This window comes from Sceloporus occidentalis, unplaced genomic scaffold (assembly GCF_023333645.1).
Source record: "Sceloporus occidentalis isolate IW3139 unplaced genomic scaffold, rSceOcc1.0.p SCAF_10, whole genome shotgun sequence".
Lineage (NCBI taxonomy): Eukaryota > Metazoa > Chordata > Lepidosauria > Squamata > Phrynosomatidae > Sceloporus > Sceloporus occidentalis.
Genome location: NW_028316990.1, coordinates 33662810 through 33682150, shown reverse-complemented (window position 1 = coordinate 33682150; position 19341 = coordinate 33662810). Strand labels below are relative to the sequence as shown.

The window sequence follows — 19341 nt, the reverse complement described above, 5'->3', positions numbered from 1 at the left end:
CCATGGAGGAGCGGTGTCTCAGTTCCTAAGACCATCGGAAATATGTTTTAGGTGACCCCTGTGAAAGGGCCGTTGGGCCCCCAAAGGTGTCCTGACCCACAGGTTGGGAACCACTGTTTTATTGGTATAGAACAGAGAGGGGAGTGTGGTCCCCATAGTGTTTTTGTGGCCCTCAATCCCTTCAGACTATCTAGACTGCTCTTTCTCGGTTCCCCAAATCAGGTTTAGGCACCCCTCCTTCCTGCCCAGTTCAAAAGCATCTACTTTCAGATTAACCACAGTTTGCTAAATTATCCAGACCTGACAAACTAGGGTTAATCTTAACTATGGTTTATTGACAAAAGCCATCCAAATAATCATTTATGAAGTTGACTTATTCTAGGAAACTATAGTTACGACTGGTTGATCTGTAAGGTTTAGGCATAACATGTGGCAGTGTTCAACTGAAACATTTTAGGTCATCTAACAGCAGCACCAAAAGAATAAGAAGGAGAGTGTGCAAGGCCAAAGTTTACTATAGTTCATGCTCTTAACATCAAATGATGGCTTACATGCATCCCTGCACTTGTACGTACAAGTAAACAAATTACCAAGGGATGTTTGTTTAGATGTTAAGCTCTCCCTACTCTTCATCTGTGGTGCAAATAATTACACAGTGAAAGTATTATGCTTGTCATACCCTTGAAATAAAGTTGTGTGACATAGTTTAGTGTGATCAATCCTTTGTTTGATTTTGTACTTAATACAAAAGTAGGTAAGCCCGTTTGCATTCACTTGCCTGGCGTTACTTGCTTCCAAGTCACTGGCACCATGCAAAACATGGAAAGATGACACAAGTATACGAGGAAGCTTTTAAGAAGCATCAGTACTACTACTACTAGTAGTAGTTGTAATGAATCAGAAACTCTGGACAAAAGGCTCCCAAATGAAATCACCAACATGAACTGCTGTAGAAAAAAACAACCTTCCATCTCCTCTATCTGCCAATCTCTTGTTTGCAAAGGCATAATTGGTGCTCACTGCTAAGTACATTCTGTAATCTGTACATTGTGCTGCTGCTGCTGCTCAGAGCTACACCAGTGAAGCTTTTGTAGGTCATCCTGGCTGCAACCAAAGTAAACAAATTATCACCAGCCAGAGGGAGGGCACAGAGGTATCTTTCCACTGAAAGATAACCCCAAAGACCAAGGGATTCACAAAGAATAAATTCTACGGCCCAAGACTGCTATCTCCAGAGTGGGCAACTGTGGCTTCTGGATCTTGTTGGGCATCACCTTCCACCATCCCTAAGCAGCTGAGACATCTGGGAATTGTACTCTTAGAAAAGAAATTTAGAGCCAGCAGAGAAGTTTAGGAAGCTTATAATAAGAACAAAAAGAAGTGGACCACTCTAGCATACCCTAACATAGCTGCTCTTTTTGAAAGGGCTACCATTACAGCTGCTCTTCAGTGCTGATGGCTCCCCACCACCACCATCCATAGCCATATGCAAGCACCTCTCTATCTCTGCACCTTCCCTGGTTAAGTCCTCTCTGTGTGCAAAGTTTGGTAGAACTGCTGCTGCCATGTTTCTGATCTTCTCCAATTCCTGCTTTTGGGGCAGAACACTCTAATTGCTTCACAGCCCAGGAGCATGCCCCACTGCCCCATCTGTAGAGCCCATCTAAAGGGCCACAGATGCCCAAGATTGCCTTATGTTCATAAAGAATGAAGTGCAGAAGGGGAAGAACAACGTAAACACTGTATCAATAGGTTCCGAGGCCAGCTTTCACACTCCATAGTTATAGTCCTATGCTTCCACTTTACCTGCCATGGCTGCATCGTGTGGATTCCTGGGGTGTGTAGTTTGGTGAGGCACTACAACTGTCAGTAGAGAATTCTAAGTACCTCGTGTAATTATAAATTAAGATGTTGCCACAGCTGTTGAATCATAGCACTATCACTGTGTGAAAAGGCCCCAGGAAATGGTCTTGTGCACATGGCTCCTTGAGAATGCCTTTCCTTCCCTAAGCCATGCATACCTACAGGTGCCAGTGTCATCCCACCTATTCCTGGCCCAAGACCCAGTAACTTCCTTGGGGGCATGGGATTCCCACTGGGAATCAGAAAGGAAATGAAGAAGATTTCCATTCTCTTCCAGTTGTTAAAAAAGGCATCTCCTGGATCTAAAATGGGGGAGAGTGGGATGGGGTTAAAAACATGGCAATAATGATCCTTGGGTCCCACAGAGGGAATTTGAGGACTCTCTTTCAGGGGTAAGGATGTGGATCTTCAATGTCTCCGGGGAGGCTAATGTGCCCCTTAGCCTTCTATACAGTATTGTTCGAAGTGGGATGCAAAGATGGAAAACAGCTGTTAGTGGATCCTGAAAAACTATCTATCTATCTATCTATCTATCTATCTATCTATCTATCATCCATCATCTATATTGGGGGGGGGGGGAGGAGTTAAATTGGCTCTGCTCAAAATTAAAGCTTCCAAAGGGTGAAGTCAAATTGACGGTGCCAGTTTTACATCAAAGCTATTGTTGCATTTTGCCACTCAATTCCTCCAAGCTTTCTCTTGGGATTGGTTTTCAAAGGCAGTACACAGGGAGCAGCAGACTGTATTTTACGCCTGCCATCTTCGAGAGCAAGCTTTTGTCAGGAACTTGTAATGTAAACCATGCAAAATATCCCCGAATCTGCAAGCAACAGCATAGCAAGAGCAAGCCACTTATTTGCACAGCATCCCACCGGGAACCGTACGTTCATCAACCTACCAACACTTGTTATTTTCTGGGAGGCCAGGTCTTGCAGCAAGGCTCCAATGGCCGGGTTGTGTCTGGAATACAGTTCGTATCGGTTAATGCCAATGTGGAACTTGAGCCAGTTTGGATAGGAATCAATCGATGTTTCTCCAGTGGGTAGGAATTCTTCGTCTTCGTTGCCTTCATTTTGCCTACCAAAAGAAAACAAATGAGAAATGGCAGAGAAGATTAGGTTGCCTTAAAATGCCAGCAATGCACTTTGTGACAGGGTGGGGAGGGGGAGAAAATGGGACCAAATCCAAGGCACGGAGAAGTGCCAAGAAAAGCACTTGACAGGCCACTGCAGGGATATTTAGACTTTGCTGAACTGCAAACCAGTGTTCTTGTTTGTATACTGTGGATATGCTTACTTTACAGTATCCACAAATAACAGCTTGATCTCTTTGATTCTATGACTTGGTGTGGTGTAGTGGTTAGAGCAGGCGAGGCAAAGTGCAGCTTATAGGCTGTAAAAACCTTGTGTGGCCCTCTTCCACTCCCCCCAGTGTACCCCCCAATGATCCCCTCCAACCTACTCAATGTCAGAACACTTTAAAATGCCTCCCCCAATTAGCAAATCCCATTGCCCCAAAGTCTTAGAGAGGCATGAGTTGCCATTTAAAGGCAACTGCTCTCAAGCCATGCATTTGACCTGAAAAATCATTTACAGTATTAAGAAAGGAGACAAGAGAAATGACAATGCTGGGAAGAACAGGATTAGATCATATTAGAAGAGTGGAAATGGATAATGAGTAGTTCTCAGGAAAATAGAAGCTTCTGAGCTCATTCTACTTGGAGCATATTGCTACTACTGTTGCTATGGTGGGTTGTTTGCAAATCCCTTATCCACCCAGAATAATGTTATACCTCAGTTAATAAAGTAGGTGTGTTCCTGGACATGGCTCGTTTAGCAGAAAATTTGGTACCAGAGAGAATAAAATACAGTGGACTCTTCCCATCCATGGAGTGGAGGGTCAGTTCCAAGCCCTCACAACAGATGCGGAAAAATGCAGACAATCATGCCCCATATTATCCAATGGGTGGTGGCAAAGAGTGCACATCCTCATCCATGTGCACACACCTCCATTGAATAAGATGGGGCATGGTGATCCATGCGTGGTCGAATCCACAGATTGCTATCCTATACCAATGCAGCAGGGCCACTGTAATATGGAAACAGGGATAGGTACCTACGGCACAAAGAAGAAGAGCAGTTTCAACAAGCTCTTCATTCAAAACCTTTCATTCTAAAGAACAAAACATCTCATTCATTTTCACTCAGTGTTTGCAAGCCACCTTGGATCCTGTGTAAGGAAAACGGCAGGATAAATAAATCCATATGAACAATATGTGTGTATGCAAAACGAAAAGAAAAAATCAGGTAGGTTAAGGCTTGCGTAGTGAATGAAAGCATTTTAAGATCTTCTAGAGACCACTTGAATACTCGTTCCCCAATGTATCCAGAGATGACTTTTCCTTTTCACATGTTTCCTCTTTTCTTTTGATTTCCACTTTACTGGCCAAGCTTGCATACCTATATTTTGTTTAAAAGTGTGGGAGGTAGCTGGAGAGGCAGGTTTACCTGCTCTTCCCTTTTGTCTCTGTTTTGCTTTTCACATGCTCAGTAAGGGATTCTGGAGGATTCTGTTTACCTTGCTTGCTCAAGGGAGGTACACAATGGCTACCATAGGAGCAGCTAAGAGTAGAATCCCACTCTTTCGCAACTCAGATTTCATTGCATTGTTTACTACAGACATGTAAAGCCAAATCATAGAATCATAGAATCATAGAGTTGGAAGAGACCGCAAGGGCCATCTAGTCCAACCCCCTGCCATGCAGGAAATCCCAATCAAAGCATCCCCAACAGATGGCCATCCAGCCTCTGCTTGAAGACCTCCAAGGAAGGAGACTCCACTACACTCCGAGGAAGGAGTGTGTTCCACTGTTGAACAGCCCTTACTGTCAGGAAGTTCCTCCTAATGTTAAGGTGGAATCTCTTTTCCTAGAGCTTGCATCCATTGCTCCAGGTCCTAGTCTCTGGAGCAGCAGAAAACAAGCTTGCTCCCTCCTCAATATGACATCCCTTCAAATATTTAAACAGGGCTATCATATCACCTCTTAACCTTCTTTTCTCCAGGCTAAACATACCCAGCTCCCTAAGGCGGTCCTCATAGGGCATGGTTTCCAAATGCTGGTGTTGCTACAGCCCTTGCCTTCACCATCCTCCCAATGCCAATGCTGATTTTTAAAAAATCCCTCTATCTAGACAGCCAATAAAGGATGAGTGTAAAAAGGCTTTGCAAAAAGGAGTGTCAGGGTTAGAAGCTGTGCTGACTGAGGTATGGCCATACTATTAATTGCAAAACAAACCCTATTCCTGTTTTCTGGGGAAGGCCCAAGAAGGTAATGTTTTCTAGAAAGAATCCACATTGTTAGAGTTTGAACACGGATGCCCTGCCTCACAAGAAAAGGTTTCATTTTAACAGCAGGTAGAATATAGATCTTCTAAAACAAAGCAGTCACCCATCTTGGCTGCTTCATAGGATGTTCAGAAAGACATCACACCCTGTTATACGACAGTTTCAATGAGACGGCGACAGTTACGTTGGAAATTGGGAGCTGTTGTGTCAAGAGTCAGGCATTCACATTGAAAACCATTCTATACAGAGTAACCAAAATGTTTTTGGATGAAACAAATTAAAGGCTGAAATCCAAGGCTGTGTACAATACCAAACCACAATCCAGTTATCAAGGATAAATCAAAATCGCAAGGATTTTAAAAGAGTCCCCATTTAAGCAATCCATCTTTCATTCCTCTCTCTCCCTCTTTTCGGTGCCAATTCTTCTGTTTGCCAGAAAAGTTAATATATTACTGCTCTGTCTTGTTCTAACCCCCTTCTTGTTCTTTGTCCTTCTCTTCCTCCCTGTTTTTTAAACCTTGTTAGCTTTTGGGAAGGAGAGAGTATATATTATGCATAGCTGCAACATTGGACTGTATTCCTTTGAAAAGCCTTGACCCTGCTTTTGATTTCAAAGTCTCTTGAGATAGCTTCTGAATGAAATGCACAACTGACAAAACAGGCCGTAAAAACGATGAAAGAAATATCTAAAACAACACAGCATCTTAGCTGCATGACTTTCTTTGCTCTCCTTTCCATATTTTCCTCACTCCCTTGTGTTGTTGTTGTTGTGTGCCTTCAAGATGGTTCCAACTTAGAGCAACCTTAAGGCAAACCTATCACAGGGTTTTCTGAATGCTGAGAGTGTGTATTTTGTACACAGCCATCCAGTAGGTTTTCATGGCCAAGAGGGAAACTCTGGTCTCCAGACTCCATTGCTTCATGCTGGCTCCTTATCTCCTTTTAAATAGCAAGATGTGTAAATGTACAGTGCTTTCTAAATAAAGGTTAATAATAATAATAATAATAATAATAATAATAATAATAAGATATCTGTGGGCAACAACCCATTAGCCTGATCCTATGCTGAATCCAAACCAGAGTAGAACCATGGACTCAGTGGGATTTCTCTGCATGTTGAGTCAACAATTGATCCAATGGTTCTATATTGGTTGGGGGTAACCAACAGGATTCAGGGCATCTTCTCTTGCTGTGTAAAGTCAGTAAAATAAACAAGCATCTCATTGCTGGGTAGATACTGTATAATTGTTGCAAATACTTTTTTTTAAGAAAGAGAACGCTGTTTTATTTTCTAGAAACCAAGAAGCAAAGAAGGTCTGGAAAATTAGTTTCTCTGGAGGGGGACAATTACAAAGAAGGGCCTCCTATTCATACCTATTTGGCTCATTTCAGATCTGCCTAAGATCTTTAAAAGACCATCATGGATTTGCCACTGTCTATGGGGCATGTTGTCCATAATTTAGATTGTTACAAGTTATATTTTTCCTTTTCATCATAACAGTTCCTGCAGGCATCCAATGTTTTTGATCTGTAAAGCTTAATAGGATGACCACTTTTGGATCACGAAAGATGAGGACAAAATCAGACACAGACTTGCATAAATTGGCATACACTAATTAATCTGTATAGATGCAAATGTAGATGTTCTGTGCAAAAACACCTTGCCATAATGGAGAACATAGATTTGGTGACTGCCCTGGTACCAACTGCTGATGGACAGCTTCAAGATCCCTGTTTTCCCTACTGACGATTCTTTACCTTTAAGCAAAACTAGGTTTGGAAGTGCTCCATGAAGGGGATACCTCCAAATCAAGACAGCCCTTCATATAGAAGACACTTCTCCATTAAGTCTACAGATGGAACATCTATGGCTCCCATATTGGAAGAAAGATGGAATATAAATTAAATGACTAGAAATAATAAAATAAGGTAGGACATATGGTCACCACCTTTTCAAAGACATAGTTGTGTCCATCTGTAAAATCAATATGGAAAGAGATCTTGTAACACAGTGGTTGTCAACCTTCCTTATGCCATGACCCTTTAATACAGTTCCTCATGTCGTGGTGACCCCCAACTGTTCCTAAGACAACTGAAAATATGTGTTTTCCAATGGTCCTAGGCAACCCCTGCAAAGGGGTCATTTGACTCTCAAAGGGGTCGCAACCCACAGATTGAGAACCACCGTTGTTGCACCTTTGAGGCTAACTGAAAGATGCCACTAACATCTTTCTTTCATTTAGTCTCAAAGGTGCTACAAGATCTCTTTCCATATAGAAAGCTGGGTGGTACCAATACAGCAAACCTGCCAATGGTTTTTTACTCCCTTAAAATGGATTAGCATGAAGCAGGACTTCATTTAAGCTGAACCATAACCCATTTTGTATTCCAGAGTGGCATGTCACCAGGAATTTTGCAGTGAGCAGGTTCTGGGTAGAAAGTGAATGAGAAGTGAAGTAAAAAACTAAATATGGATAACAGCTGGTTAATCCATATTCCAAAGAATGGCCGTTTGCTTCATGGGTTTTCAGATAGGTAGCGGGTTTGTTTAGGGTTTATTTTCTCTCAGAATGGTCCAGAATTATGATACATGATGAAAGGTATGGCTAATATACCATTCGGAAGAAATAATGGTAGCCCCCCACAGCAGCCATTTTAAGTGGCCTAGCAGCAGCTTGATGCATTTTAAGCTAGTGCAGCTGTATTAAAATGTTTTTTAAAAGTCAAATTCAGTTTTACAAATGTTATATATATATAAATAGGGTCACCATCATTTGTCAGGTTTGCATTCCCTGGTAAGCACCAGTGTTATTATTTTCTACTTAGGAACTGAGCAGAAAACTGGATTGCACATTTTTCTATGTATCTCTAAGGGTAAGTAGGCCAGAAACACTCTTGGAAAAAAAGAAAAGACAGAATATTTAGGTCAAGAACCTAGCACCCTGCTGCCTGCAATCCTGCAGATTGTTTCAACCTTGAAGGAACAATCGAATTTGGGATCATGCAAACCATAAAAGTGCCCAGTGTGTAGTCCCCATGTGGATGGGATTAAGGCAGGCTTGGGTGAAAACATCGTTTCCATTTGTTTTTTGCTAAAAGAGAATGGAGAAAACATAGCCTCCAGCCTGCATGCAGCCCCTGAAGACTGTGCTTCCCTCAAAGATTTCACTCTTTTGCCATCTTTTTCAAGGTTTATTGTAATTCAACCCCCCTCTCCGTGTCTTAGTGGATGTGGGAACAATTTCAGCATTGTTCCATTTTGGACTATCCCTGTTCGCCCTGGCTGCCTTCAGTCCAGGTGAGGCCTTTACTGAGCAAGAAAACTTCTTCATATGTAAAAGAGAAATAACTTGATATTTCCAAAATATCTGCAGGCAGGAGAAAGATTTGTTGACTCTGCAGACTGGGGGATGCTACAGCAAAATGGAGGAAGGGGATCCATAGGACCATAGAAGCAGTCTCACGACAGTAACTAAGCCTTAACAGAGTCATTCAGATTCTGGAATGGAAAGATGGTTTGGGAAAAGAAATGTACAAAATATGGGAAACCATCAGATGATGATAAAGAAATGGGATGGCTGTCAGGAGAGGCTCCAGGTCTGAGGAGTAATAAATTAATCCTTATCTACAGATTCATAGTCCAAAATCTCAAACTACTACACCATGCTAGCCTATAGTCAAATACTGCTTTTTGTTTCCTTGAGGAAGCCAACAGCCCCAAACAAAGGACAACATGGTCAGGAGGCAGCAGCTGCTTGTTGTCACATCCAATTTTGCATTCAGGTGAGATATGTGATTTATGAGGCTGTGTTACTCAACTGCAATGCTGAAACTCTGCCTAGTCAAGCTTTCTCCAACTTAGAGCTCTCCAGCTGTGATGAACAGCATCTTCCGTCATAAAAAAAAACAACATGTAGAAAGCACTGGATATTTTTCATCCACTCCCTTCAATGTTTCAGATCACTTGCAAAGAATCCATTGTATGCTTTCCACCAGAGAGATCACTGTTTTAGACCAAGGATGGGACTCATGCAGCCATCTAGATATTTCAACATCCAGCAATCCAAACCATCGTTTATACACTGGGATTTTCAACCCCAAAACATGTGGCATGACATTCTGCAAGACTTGCTCAATTGAACACAAAATATTTCTGTCTTAATATTGACACTAAAATGTGCGATGCAAAGCCAGAAGGTTATTTTTGTTCTTTGCAGTATGTGTGGTCTACTTGATCTTTATGAAACAAATTTCATTTATTAATGTAATAATAAAATGGAAGGCTACATGATTCCCACCTGCTGTAAACTAATCAATTGTGCTATGCACCAGAAAAGCAAATATGTACAAGGCCCAAGGACCTTGGCTTAAAAGAAGTAACCAATTTGTTTTGACAGCACTACAACAGTTGTCCTGAGGTATAAAATATCTAACCTGATCACTGTTCTCAACACCTGCAATGGATTTGCATTCAACAGAGAATATACCCAAGACTCTGTTTGGAGACCTTGACATGGCATCACAATGAACATGCCATGGCTCAGTGGTAAAGTGCATGCTTTGCATGCAAGAGCTTGGCAGGTTCAGTCCTTGGCACCAGTTCCTGCCTGATACCCTAAAGAACTGCTGCCAGTCAGTACAGACAACACTGGGCTAGATGGATTATTAGCCTGATTCAGCATATAATCAGCTTTCTGAATATCCTAGGCCATGCAGCAATGAAGGACTGGTGAAGAACAACCTTCAGGAGATGTAGGTTTGAATGCTAGTCTTAGTGACAACTAGAGTAAGTCAGCTGAATCAATGGGCTACACCTATGTGTTGATTTTCCTTTCACTCACCCTCCCACTGACCTAATTTGGAAAGATAAAGTCCCATTTAATCCTCTGTTGTCCCACTTTTTCATCAGCTATTAAAATGTCCCATCTTCTCTATCCTCCTCCCACTTTGACTCTTTGACTTCAGCCTATTTGCAGCAAACAGTTCAAAGTGCAAAAGTAGCCTGTAGTCAATTGAGTCAGTGGGAAAAGAGTAGAATAAGGGGTAGAGTCTTGCCCCCTCTCAGTAGACTCAGGCACAAACAGGCTCCTGAAGCTTCTCCAAGCTTGGGTTTTCTTCCTCATTAATGAGTTTTGTCATCTTAACCATACTTTGATGTTGCTTGACCACATGTCTCCTGGCTTTTATCTATAAAATGCTGGAGGGTATGCATTTAGCAATTAATTCAGTGGGTCTCCCCAAACGTCAAGCTTTGGCCTACAACTCCCACCATCGTGGCGAAGGACTGTGGTTTGGACTACAACTCTGGAAGATGGAGGCTCTCTACTCCTCTAACAAAGTGTTGTCCACTTAGGCTACTATTCTATTCAAACCTTTCTCCGATTAAACTGCATTAAATGTAAGGGGTCTCCTTTCTGTTCAGAGGGCATCTACCCCCTAAAAGGCACATGCAAGAGTGAATTGTTACTCAAGGCAACACAAGACTATTCTTATCTGCTTTCTGCACTCTGACATACTTCCAGGTAAGCATTTACAAGACTACAGCCATAAACGTCCAAGTACAAACATAAAGAATAACAGTGATTTTCTTACAAGGCATTAGGTTTTTAACAAAGCACTTTGCAGACTCTCAAGTGCGCACACAACTCTCAATTTTTAACATGCAAATTAGTAAACTATTAACCTAACCTCTCTCTTTTTGGGGTTGTTTCTCAGCCTGCTGCCTCCATCAGCCCACACCAGCAAACTGGGCCTTTATCAAACATGACGAAAGATTTGGATTCCCAAATGAAACGCTTAGGATTGGAACACTTCCATTACATTTTAATGTAACTGCTTTGCAGATACCATGAAAGCAGAGGCAGTATAAGAATACTGCAATCATGTGAATAGATGAAATTTGGCCTCCAACGCTATACACATTACCTAGAGGTAAGTCCAAATGAAACCAATAGGATTTACACCTGAGTAATCGTACAGAGGATTGTTGGCATTGTAATCTCTACACTAGAGAGCCACAAAAGTGAGAAAATGTGATTTTTTAATATTGATTACATTCAACGAAAGCTAAAGACCTCTATATAAACATATCACAGTTAACAAAGCCTCTTATAAAGAATGTCCTTTTTTACAAAGCCTTCTTAAGTGCCCTAGCCACTCCTTTCCTCCATATCCTATGTCTAGCTGGAAGATTTTTTAGATGCATCATCAAGATGGAAGGATGATGAAGCGGGGTGAGAAAAAAACAGACTTTTTGGTGTTGGATTGCAGCTGTGTCGCTAGAGAAAACAATGCAATAATGTCTGAGCTGGAAAAGAATATAATTCTACTCTAGGTAATCACAGTACAGCTCCGGTTGTATTTCTACAACAGGCAAGGTAAACAGCAGCTGCCTCCAGAATCCTTTACTGAGCATGTGCAAACAGCAAAACAGACAGAAAAGGGGAGATCGTATAAGTCCGCCTTTCCAGGTACACTATTATGTTCACTATTGGCTACTGCCATATCAATAATAGACAAATGGGGGTGGTGAAAGAAAGAAAAAAGAACCCTTCAATGCTTTTTGGAAGAAGCCTTCAAATGAATTTCAGCGGGGAGAGGTGTAGGCTACTACACTTGGGCAGCAAAAACGAAATGCACAGTTATAGGATGGGTGACACCTGGCTTAAAGGCGGTACATGCAAAAGGGGTCTGGGAATCTTAGTAGACCACAGGCCGAACATGGGTTAGCAATGGGATGTGGCAGCTAAAAAAAGTCAATGCAATTCCAGCCTGCATCAATAGAAGTATAGTGTCTAGAGCGAGGGAAGTAGTAGTTCTCTATTCTGGTTTGGTCAGACCTCACCTGGAATACTGTGGATAGAGACAGAGTTCCTCTCTTGTTCCTAGCTTTTCTGCTAGGAACGAAGAAGGAAGCTGACTTTTTGAAGAGGCAAAGAATGGTGGATACTCCATGTACTGCAGTCACACTGAGCGCACATCACTATATTGTTCCAAAAGGCTTTAATCCCTTCTAGCATGAGAAGAAGGAAAAGAGAGAAGGGCTAGAGCAGCTTTGCCATGCTGCCCTGTGGTGCCCTCCTGAAATTTTGGACAGCATCCCCCTGTAGCCTCCAATCCATGTGGCCAGTGATCAAAGATGATAGGACTTGTAGGTCCCAACCATACAAGGTGAATACACATTGAAAGGGCAGGATGATGGTTACACCTCCATGTTTAAGAATTGCATCAGCCAAATGCAAGCCCCTTCCCCTAAGTCACTGTTGCTCTGTGATGGAAGACGCCACCTCTAGCAAAACCCCTTTTGCCAGCCCTAAGAAGACAGCACCATCTAGTGAATATGCAGCTCTCCGTTTTTAAGTGAGGAAGTTCCTTTTGAAGCATTAGTCTAGTATTCCTTACATCAGTCCTCTCCTCCATAACGTTGGACTAGAACTCCCAACATCCTTGACCATGGGTGAGCATAATGGGAGCTACAACCCAAAACCATTGGCGGGGTATGTTCCAAGATTGGGAAAGATGGCTAAATAGACCCTGATCCAGGTTGCATGCTTTAAGGACTAGCAAAATATTTGGAAAGCTTTAGCAGAGGGTGCGGAAAGGTTTTGGGTAAAGACCCTAAGCCAACACAAGGGAGAATGCTTGGAAAGAAACCAAAGGATTATATTACATAAAAGATAAAGTTTCTAACTCCTGAGCCATCAACATTTAGATGTGGGCCTATATCTAACAACGAACTAGAATAGACATACTAAATCGACTGCTATATGATAAATCAACATTGGGAAGAGTAAAGGGAGCCCATAGGAAGAGGATCAACTCCTTTGACATGCGGTGCTGGAGGACTGTTCTGCAGAGAGCAGAGACTGCCATAAAGACCAATAAATGGGTCCAAGAGAAAAGCAAGCCTGACCTGGAGTCTCCCTAGAAGCCAAAATGACTTAACTGAGGTTATCATACTTTAGACTTATTATGAGACAGCATGACTCATTAAGAAAATGATAGTGCTTGGTTAAAGTAAAAAAGCAATATGAAAGGCAAAAGACCTCATTACAGGTGGAGAGGCTCAAATCAAACAAGACACAGCCCTGAGTTTGCAGTTGACAGTGAGGGCTCTTGGAGGCCTCTCATGCATAGAGTCAGCATACGTCAAAGGCATTAACAACAAAAGCAATTAATGACAAAATAATCAACACATAAATCCCATTCCTTCAGTGGATCTGCTTCAGTTGAGACTAGCTATTTCTCTTTAGGATAGAGAGGCCACTGTGAAGAATCAGCTTTGTTCTGTCTTTAAGCCATTCTGATTTATGGCAATCCTAAAATGAATTTATCATGGGGTTTTCTGGGCCAGATTTGCTCAGAGGAGGTTTGCTATTGCCTTCCTCTGAAGCTGAGAGAGTGTGCCTTGCTCAAGGTCATTCAATGGGTTTCCATGGCTGAGCAGGGATTCAACCTCTGGTCTCCCAGTGTCTTACAAACCACTATGCTATACTGGTTCTGGAAGAATTAGATGAGGAGAAAGTTTAGGTGGATTATCCCTTCTCTGAAATGCTGAGACCAGAAGTATTTCAGAATTTTTTTTAATGAATTTTGGAATATATAAATATACATAATGAGAAATCTTGCAGAAGGGACCCAAGTCAAAACACAAATTCATTTATATTTAGACCTTATGCCCATAGCCTGAATGTAATTTTATACCATTTTAAAAATAATTTTGTGCCTGAATCAAAGTTTGTGTACACTGAACCATCAGAAAGCAAAAGTGTCACTATCTCAGGTGCCCATGAAGAGAGTTTTGGATATTGGAGCATCTGGGGATTTCGGATAAGGGATATTCAACTTGTAGTATCATCCTTGCTGTACTATTCTCATTTAGCTTTTCAGGCTCCCTGTAGCTAGGAAGGACGAGGGGTTAGCTGAGGATACTCTCTTGAATCATTCATGCTTCGGAAAGTCTTGGGTTTGAGGCATGGCATCTCCACAGCTCCATGTGGGCTGTGGGAAATCTTGGGATAAAAAGGATCATATCCCTATCATCCTGATGATGATGATGATGATGATGATGATGATGATGATGATGATGATGGAGGCCTAGAAGGTAGGAGTTAAATCTTGCCTTCATTTGGGCAACCAGGGTATACGAGGGGTATGGTCCATCACCTCCAGTAAGGCTTTGTAACCATTTTAATGGGGCCATGTTGGGAGGGCACCCCAAATTTCATGTCATGTCATGTCATTGCTTGTTGTTGTAGTGTGCCTTCAAGTCGTTTCCGACTTATGGCGACCCTAAAGCGGACCTATCATGGGGTTTTCTTGGTGAGACTTGTTTAGACCAGGTTTGCCATGGCCTTCCCCTGAGGCTGAGAGGATGTGACATGCCTAAGGCTCTTGACCCTAATAAAAGAGAAAACAGAAGCTCTGCAATATCATCTGGCGGAGGGGGAATGCGATCAGAGGAAGGATGCTCACATAACACCACGAGGCTTGGAGGTTAACTCAGAAGCTCAGTGGGATTTGCACCTAAGTAAGTGCAGTCTGTCATGTTAGAAACGCTCCAGTCATTTGGTGGACGATGCTCTTGGAAGCGTGGAAGCTGGGTTGCTTCTTTCAGCTTCCCTGCATCGAGGCACAGGGAGAACACGTTCAAACCCTGCACTGTTCCCTTGATGTTTTTAAGGAACCAGATCCTCACAATCTAAATAGCAAAATCTTGGTTACGAATATATATATATATATATTGGAAAGGACAAGAGATACTGCGGGGAGACATCAAGAGAAGAATGTACCTGCAATTGCACAGCCTGATCCTATCTGACTCAACTAAAGAGATTCTGCAAATCTAGGGAGGGGAGGGGAGAGGGGGGGGGCTGAGATTATACAATAGTGATGATGATGATGATGATGATGATGATGATGATGATGATGATGATGGACAGGGACGTAGCCAAGGGGGGGTTCTTGGAGTCCGGACCCCCCCCCCTTCCATTAGAAAAATGAATGGTGTGTGCTGCTGCAACTTTGCACCCAAACACCATTATAATGGTGGCACTTAGTCTGGACCCCCCCCCCCCCTTCCTAAAATCCTAGCTACGTCCCTGTGATGGAGGATCTAAAGAGAAGACACACTCCCTACTTCATCATACCTATCCTTGGCAGCATCTTGCATGGATTGACCTAGCAGGCTCCATTGAAACAACCCTAGCAGGGGTACACCAAGATGGAGAGGGGGGGGGGGGCATCAGAGAGGGAAAATCTCTTTATCCTGCTTCTGTTCCTTTGGTGAACCAAAGCATCCCTCTCCCTTTAAAAACAGCATTCAAAATATACTGCTTGCCCTACTTACAGTAGGTTTTTCCTTTCTAGGGGGATATTTTGCAGGGTGTGCGGAGAGCATACACTGCTCCTCTCCCTTCCATTCTCTTTGTCTTTGGGGTGCAACAGCAACCTGCCTTAAAAGAACATGGAGCAATCCAATAACCCCATTAACAGCATCCTTAGAAACACTGCATCTCACCCTTCTTCTACTTATGTGTGGATGGGGCAGCGGTGGCAGGGAGGAATCATGGTGGAAAACCTCATGGGAGGAGAGTTTTTCTCCTGCGGCTGCCTTACACACAATGAAGTTCTAGCCAAGATATAAAAAGACATCTGACAGCGTTACATTTCCAAAGCTCCGCTATACATTTTTGTTATATGGACTGAGGTTGCGGGGAGGACAGGAAGCAATTCTTCCTTGAAACCCTTATTCCACTCGCTGAAAAGAAGCATCCATTTTTTGCCGTATGTTTTTCCAGGGGTTGTGTTTATTTTGCAGGGAGGTCGAATCAAAGGGAGTCCAAAAGACACATTTTGCAATGCTATGTCCAGCTCTGCCTTTAGGGAGGAGGGGTGTCATGTCACTGAGTTTAAAACCACCATCCATTTTTGCTCAGCCTGGGAGTGGAGAACAAATCCGAGAGGCCAACATGAGCCAGGACTACTCTCACAAGTCAATGAAACACAGTACAGTTGGCCCTCTGGACCCATATATTTGGAATGCTGTTTTAATATGTTCAATCCATGCATGCTTTATATATGTTCCAAACATATATAAATTCATTTGTCCATTTTATATAAGGGCCACCATTTTACTATGCCACTGTATATAATGGGACTTGAGCATCTACAGATTTGGGTCCTGGACCCAACCCCCAGTGGATGCCAAGGCCCCACTCTATTCTCATTTTTGCTGGCAAGGGTCAAGCAATGTAAGTCCAAGGAGATGGAATGGCGGTCCAGGAAGGTCTCCTCTCGGCTTTATTGGGGAGGGGGCTCTCAAACCCTAAGTCTCTCCTCTATGGAGGAAGCAACATCTTATACATCATAACCTTTGGTGGACGGGAGTCTTGCCAATGCAAGACCTTCACCCATTTTTTATTAGGGTGGGGGACCTATTCTAAAGAGACTCCATCCATGAAGTCTACCATTTCCCTTCATTAAAGAGAGATTGGGGTTTCAGGGGTGCAAGATTTGGGGTGATGCTGAAGCAGGAATGAAGCTCTGAAAAGAGCATTCAACCTAAGCAAGACCCTTCCATTTTTTATTCTTTAGGATGGAAGGAAAAAGGAGGCAATCATCCTCGATAATGTTTTAGAAGGAGGTCCTGTTATGTTGTGGGTTTTCTTTTGGGGGGAAGGATGCCAAGACTAAACTCATCTGTCTTTTCTGGGGTCTATTTGGGTCCTTTTTGACTCTGGGCTCCATGCTTTTTATTGGAGGCACAGAAGCTTTCTGAATGGTTTTGGGGACAAGAAGGAAATATTTTAATAGGGGTGAAGGTTATGGGACGAGGGGCACCCTTGGAAAGGTTATGGGATGAAGGGCATCATTGGAAAGGTTATGGGATGAGGGGCACCCTTGGAAAGGTTATGGGATGAAGGGCATCCTTGGAAAGGTTATGGGATGAAGGGCATCATTGGAAAGGTTATGGGATGAGGGGCACTCTTAAGAGCTTAAAGGGTGAAGGGTTGAGGATTCAGGGGGTGAGGGAGGTCCCTTAATGGTTTTGGTGGCAATGGGCAGCTTCCTACATGGTTTGGGGGTAAGGGAAGGCCTGTCAATGGCTTTGGGGTTGGGAAACAGTCTTAAAGTTTTTTGGGGGGCTCTTTCAGCCCTCTGAATAGTTTTCTGGGTGAGGAAGCATCCCTTGAATTGAGGGGGAAGAAGGACCTCTAAGGTTCAGGGAGGAGTGGCAAAGGAAGGGGCTCCTGAAAGGGTTCTTTTGGGGGATGAGGGGGAGCTCTTGAAATGGGCGAGGAAGGGGCTCTTCAGATGGCTTTTGGGGGGGGGCATAATGGGGGAAGCCTCTTTTCTTTCCATGGATGCAAGAGGAGCTCTCAGGGGCTGAGGGGGGCTTCTTGTCAATGCTTGAAGGGGCTCTTTCAGTCGTAGTTTTTGAGGGGTCTCTTGGAAGGGTTTTGTGGGACGGGGAGGGGGCTGCCTTTGCCTTTCTCCAGGAATAGCCGGGGGCTCTCTGGGTGGTTTTGGGGTGCCCTTCCCCTTCTTTCAATGCTTTTGGCGGGAAGGGGGTGTCTCTCTTTCCCAGGGAGACGGGGGGTGTCTTGGGGGGTCTCTGTGTGTGAAGGGGAGCCTTCCCCCTTTTCTCTCTTTCAGGGCGGAGGGCGAGGGGCTGTGGAAAGCAGGCGGAGGCGGCCTTCCCTCTGAGGAGCCCCCTCCATTTTGGGGAGCCACTGACTGACTGACTCACCATTCGGGGTTCTCTGCGGCGGCGGCGGCGGCTGCCTTGGGGTTGAAGCGGATGTCGCTGTTGACGTTGAAGAGGAGATCGGCCTCGGACAGAGCGGGAGCCCCAGCTCCGGCGGCGGGGAGGCGGTAGAGGCCGTGCTGGAAGAGGGCCGCCAGCTTCGAGGAGGAGGAAGAGGAGGAAGAGGCCTCGCTGGGAGCAGCCGGCCTTCCTTGCTGGCCCTTGGCTCCCTCGGGGAGCATGAGGGGCTTCTGGTTGGGGTCCTGGCCCAGCAGGAGCGAGGATGGAGGAGGAGAAGGGGGCCCTTTCTCCAGGGAAGGCGAGCTCAGGTTGGAGCCCGGCTCGCTGCTGAAGTCCTGCAGGAGACGGAGGGTGTGCTTGCTGGGCCAGCCGCCCTCCGAGGCCGACTCCGAGGCCGCAGAGACCCCCGCTGCACCTCCTCCACCAGCCTCAGGGCCTGGCGCCGGGGCCTTGTGGGCGCAGCTGCAGCCGGGGGAGGCCGGCCTCTTCTCCGAGCCCAGTCCCAGGCCTCCTCCTCCTCCTCCTCCGCCGGCTGCTCCGTCCCTTTCCACCGCCGCCACCGCCGCCCTCCGCTCCAGCTTGGGCAGCAGGTCGATCATGATGTGGAGGGAGCAGGCCAAGAGCAGCACCAGCACCAGCAGCACTCGGAAGCGGCGCACCAGCAGCACCTTCATCCCCGACGACGCCCCAGAGCCAACCGGCCCCGGAGGACTCGGACGCCGAGCCGGATGCCTGCCTCCCGGGGAGCAGGGCTCTCCTCCTCGCCCTCCTCGGCTCTTCCGCCCTCAGGGCCCAGGGAGGAAAGAAAGAAAGAAAGAAAGAAAGAAAGAAAGAAAGAAAGAAGGGGATTCCTTCTTCCCTTCCCTTCCCCTTCCTTCCTTCCTTCCTTCCTTCCTTCCTTCCTTCCTTCCTTCCTTCGTTCTTTCCTTGGAGGTCTTTTCTCCCCCTTAGGGCACTTGAAGAAAGAGAGTCCTTCCTTCCTTCCTTCCTTCCTTCCTTCCTTCCTTCCTCCCTCCTTTCCTTTCTCCCTTTCTCACTCCCTCCTCCCTCCCTCTCTTTCTTCTTTCCTTCCTTCCCTCTTTCCTTGGGGGTCTTTTCTCCCTTTTAGGTCACTTGAAGAAAGAGGGTCCTCCTTTCCTCTCTTCTCCCTTCTTTCTTTCCTCCCTCCCTCCTTCCCTCCCTTCCTTTTTCTTCTTCCCTTCCTTCCTTCCTTCCTTTCTCCCTCCCCTCCCTCTCTTCTTTCTTTCTTTCCTTCCTTCCTTGGGTTTTTTTTCTCCCTTTTAGGTCGCTTGAAGACCTAAAGAAAGAGGGTCCTTCTTTCCTCTCTTCTCCTTTCTTTCTTTCTTTTCTCCCTCCGTCCCTTT

At 44.5% G+C, this 19341-nt stretch overlaps 1 protein-coding gene across 1 annotated transcript in view; it reads right to left on the bottom strand.

The window, feature by feature from the left end:
• Positions 1–19139, bottom strand: part of LOC149306421 (extracellular serine/threonine protein kinase FAM20C-like) — a 74649-nt gene extending 55510 nt beyond the window's left edge. The window contains exons 1-2 of the mRNA XM_089476870.1: positions 17960–19139; positions 2762–2940 (exon numbers count right to left, since the gene is read on the bottom strand). Of these exons, the coding sequence (XP_089332996.1) occupies positions 2762–2940; positions 17960–18651 (871 nt within the window). The 5' untranslated portion in view covers positions 18652–19139. The remainder of the gene's footprint in view (positions 1–2761; positions 2941–17959) is intronic.
• Between the last annotated feature and the right edge of the window lie 202 nt (positions 19140–19341).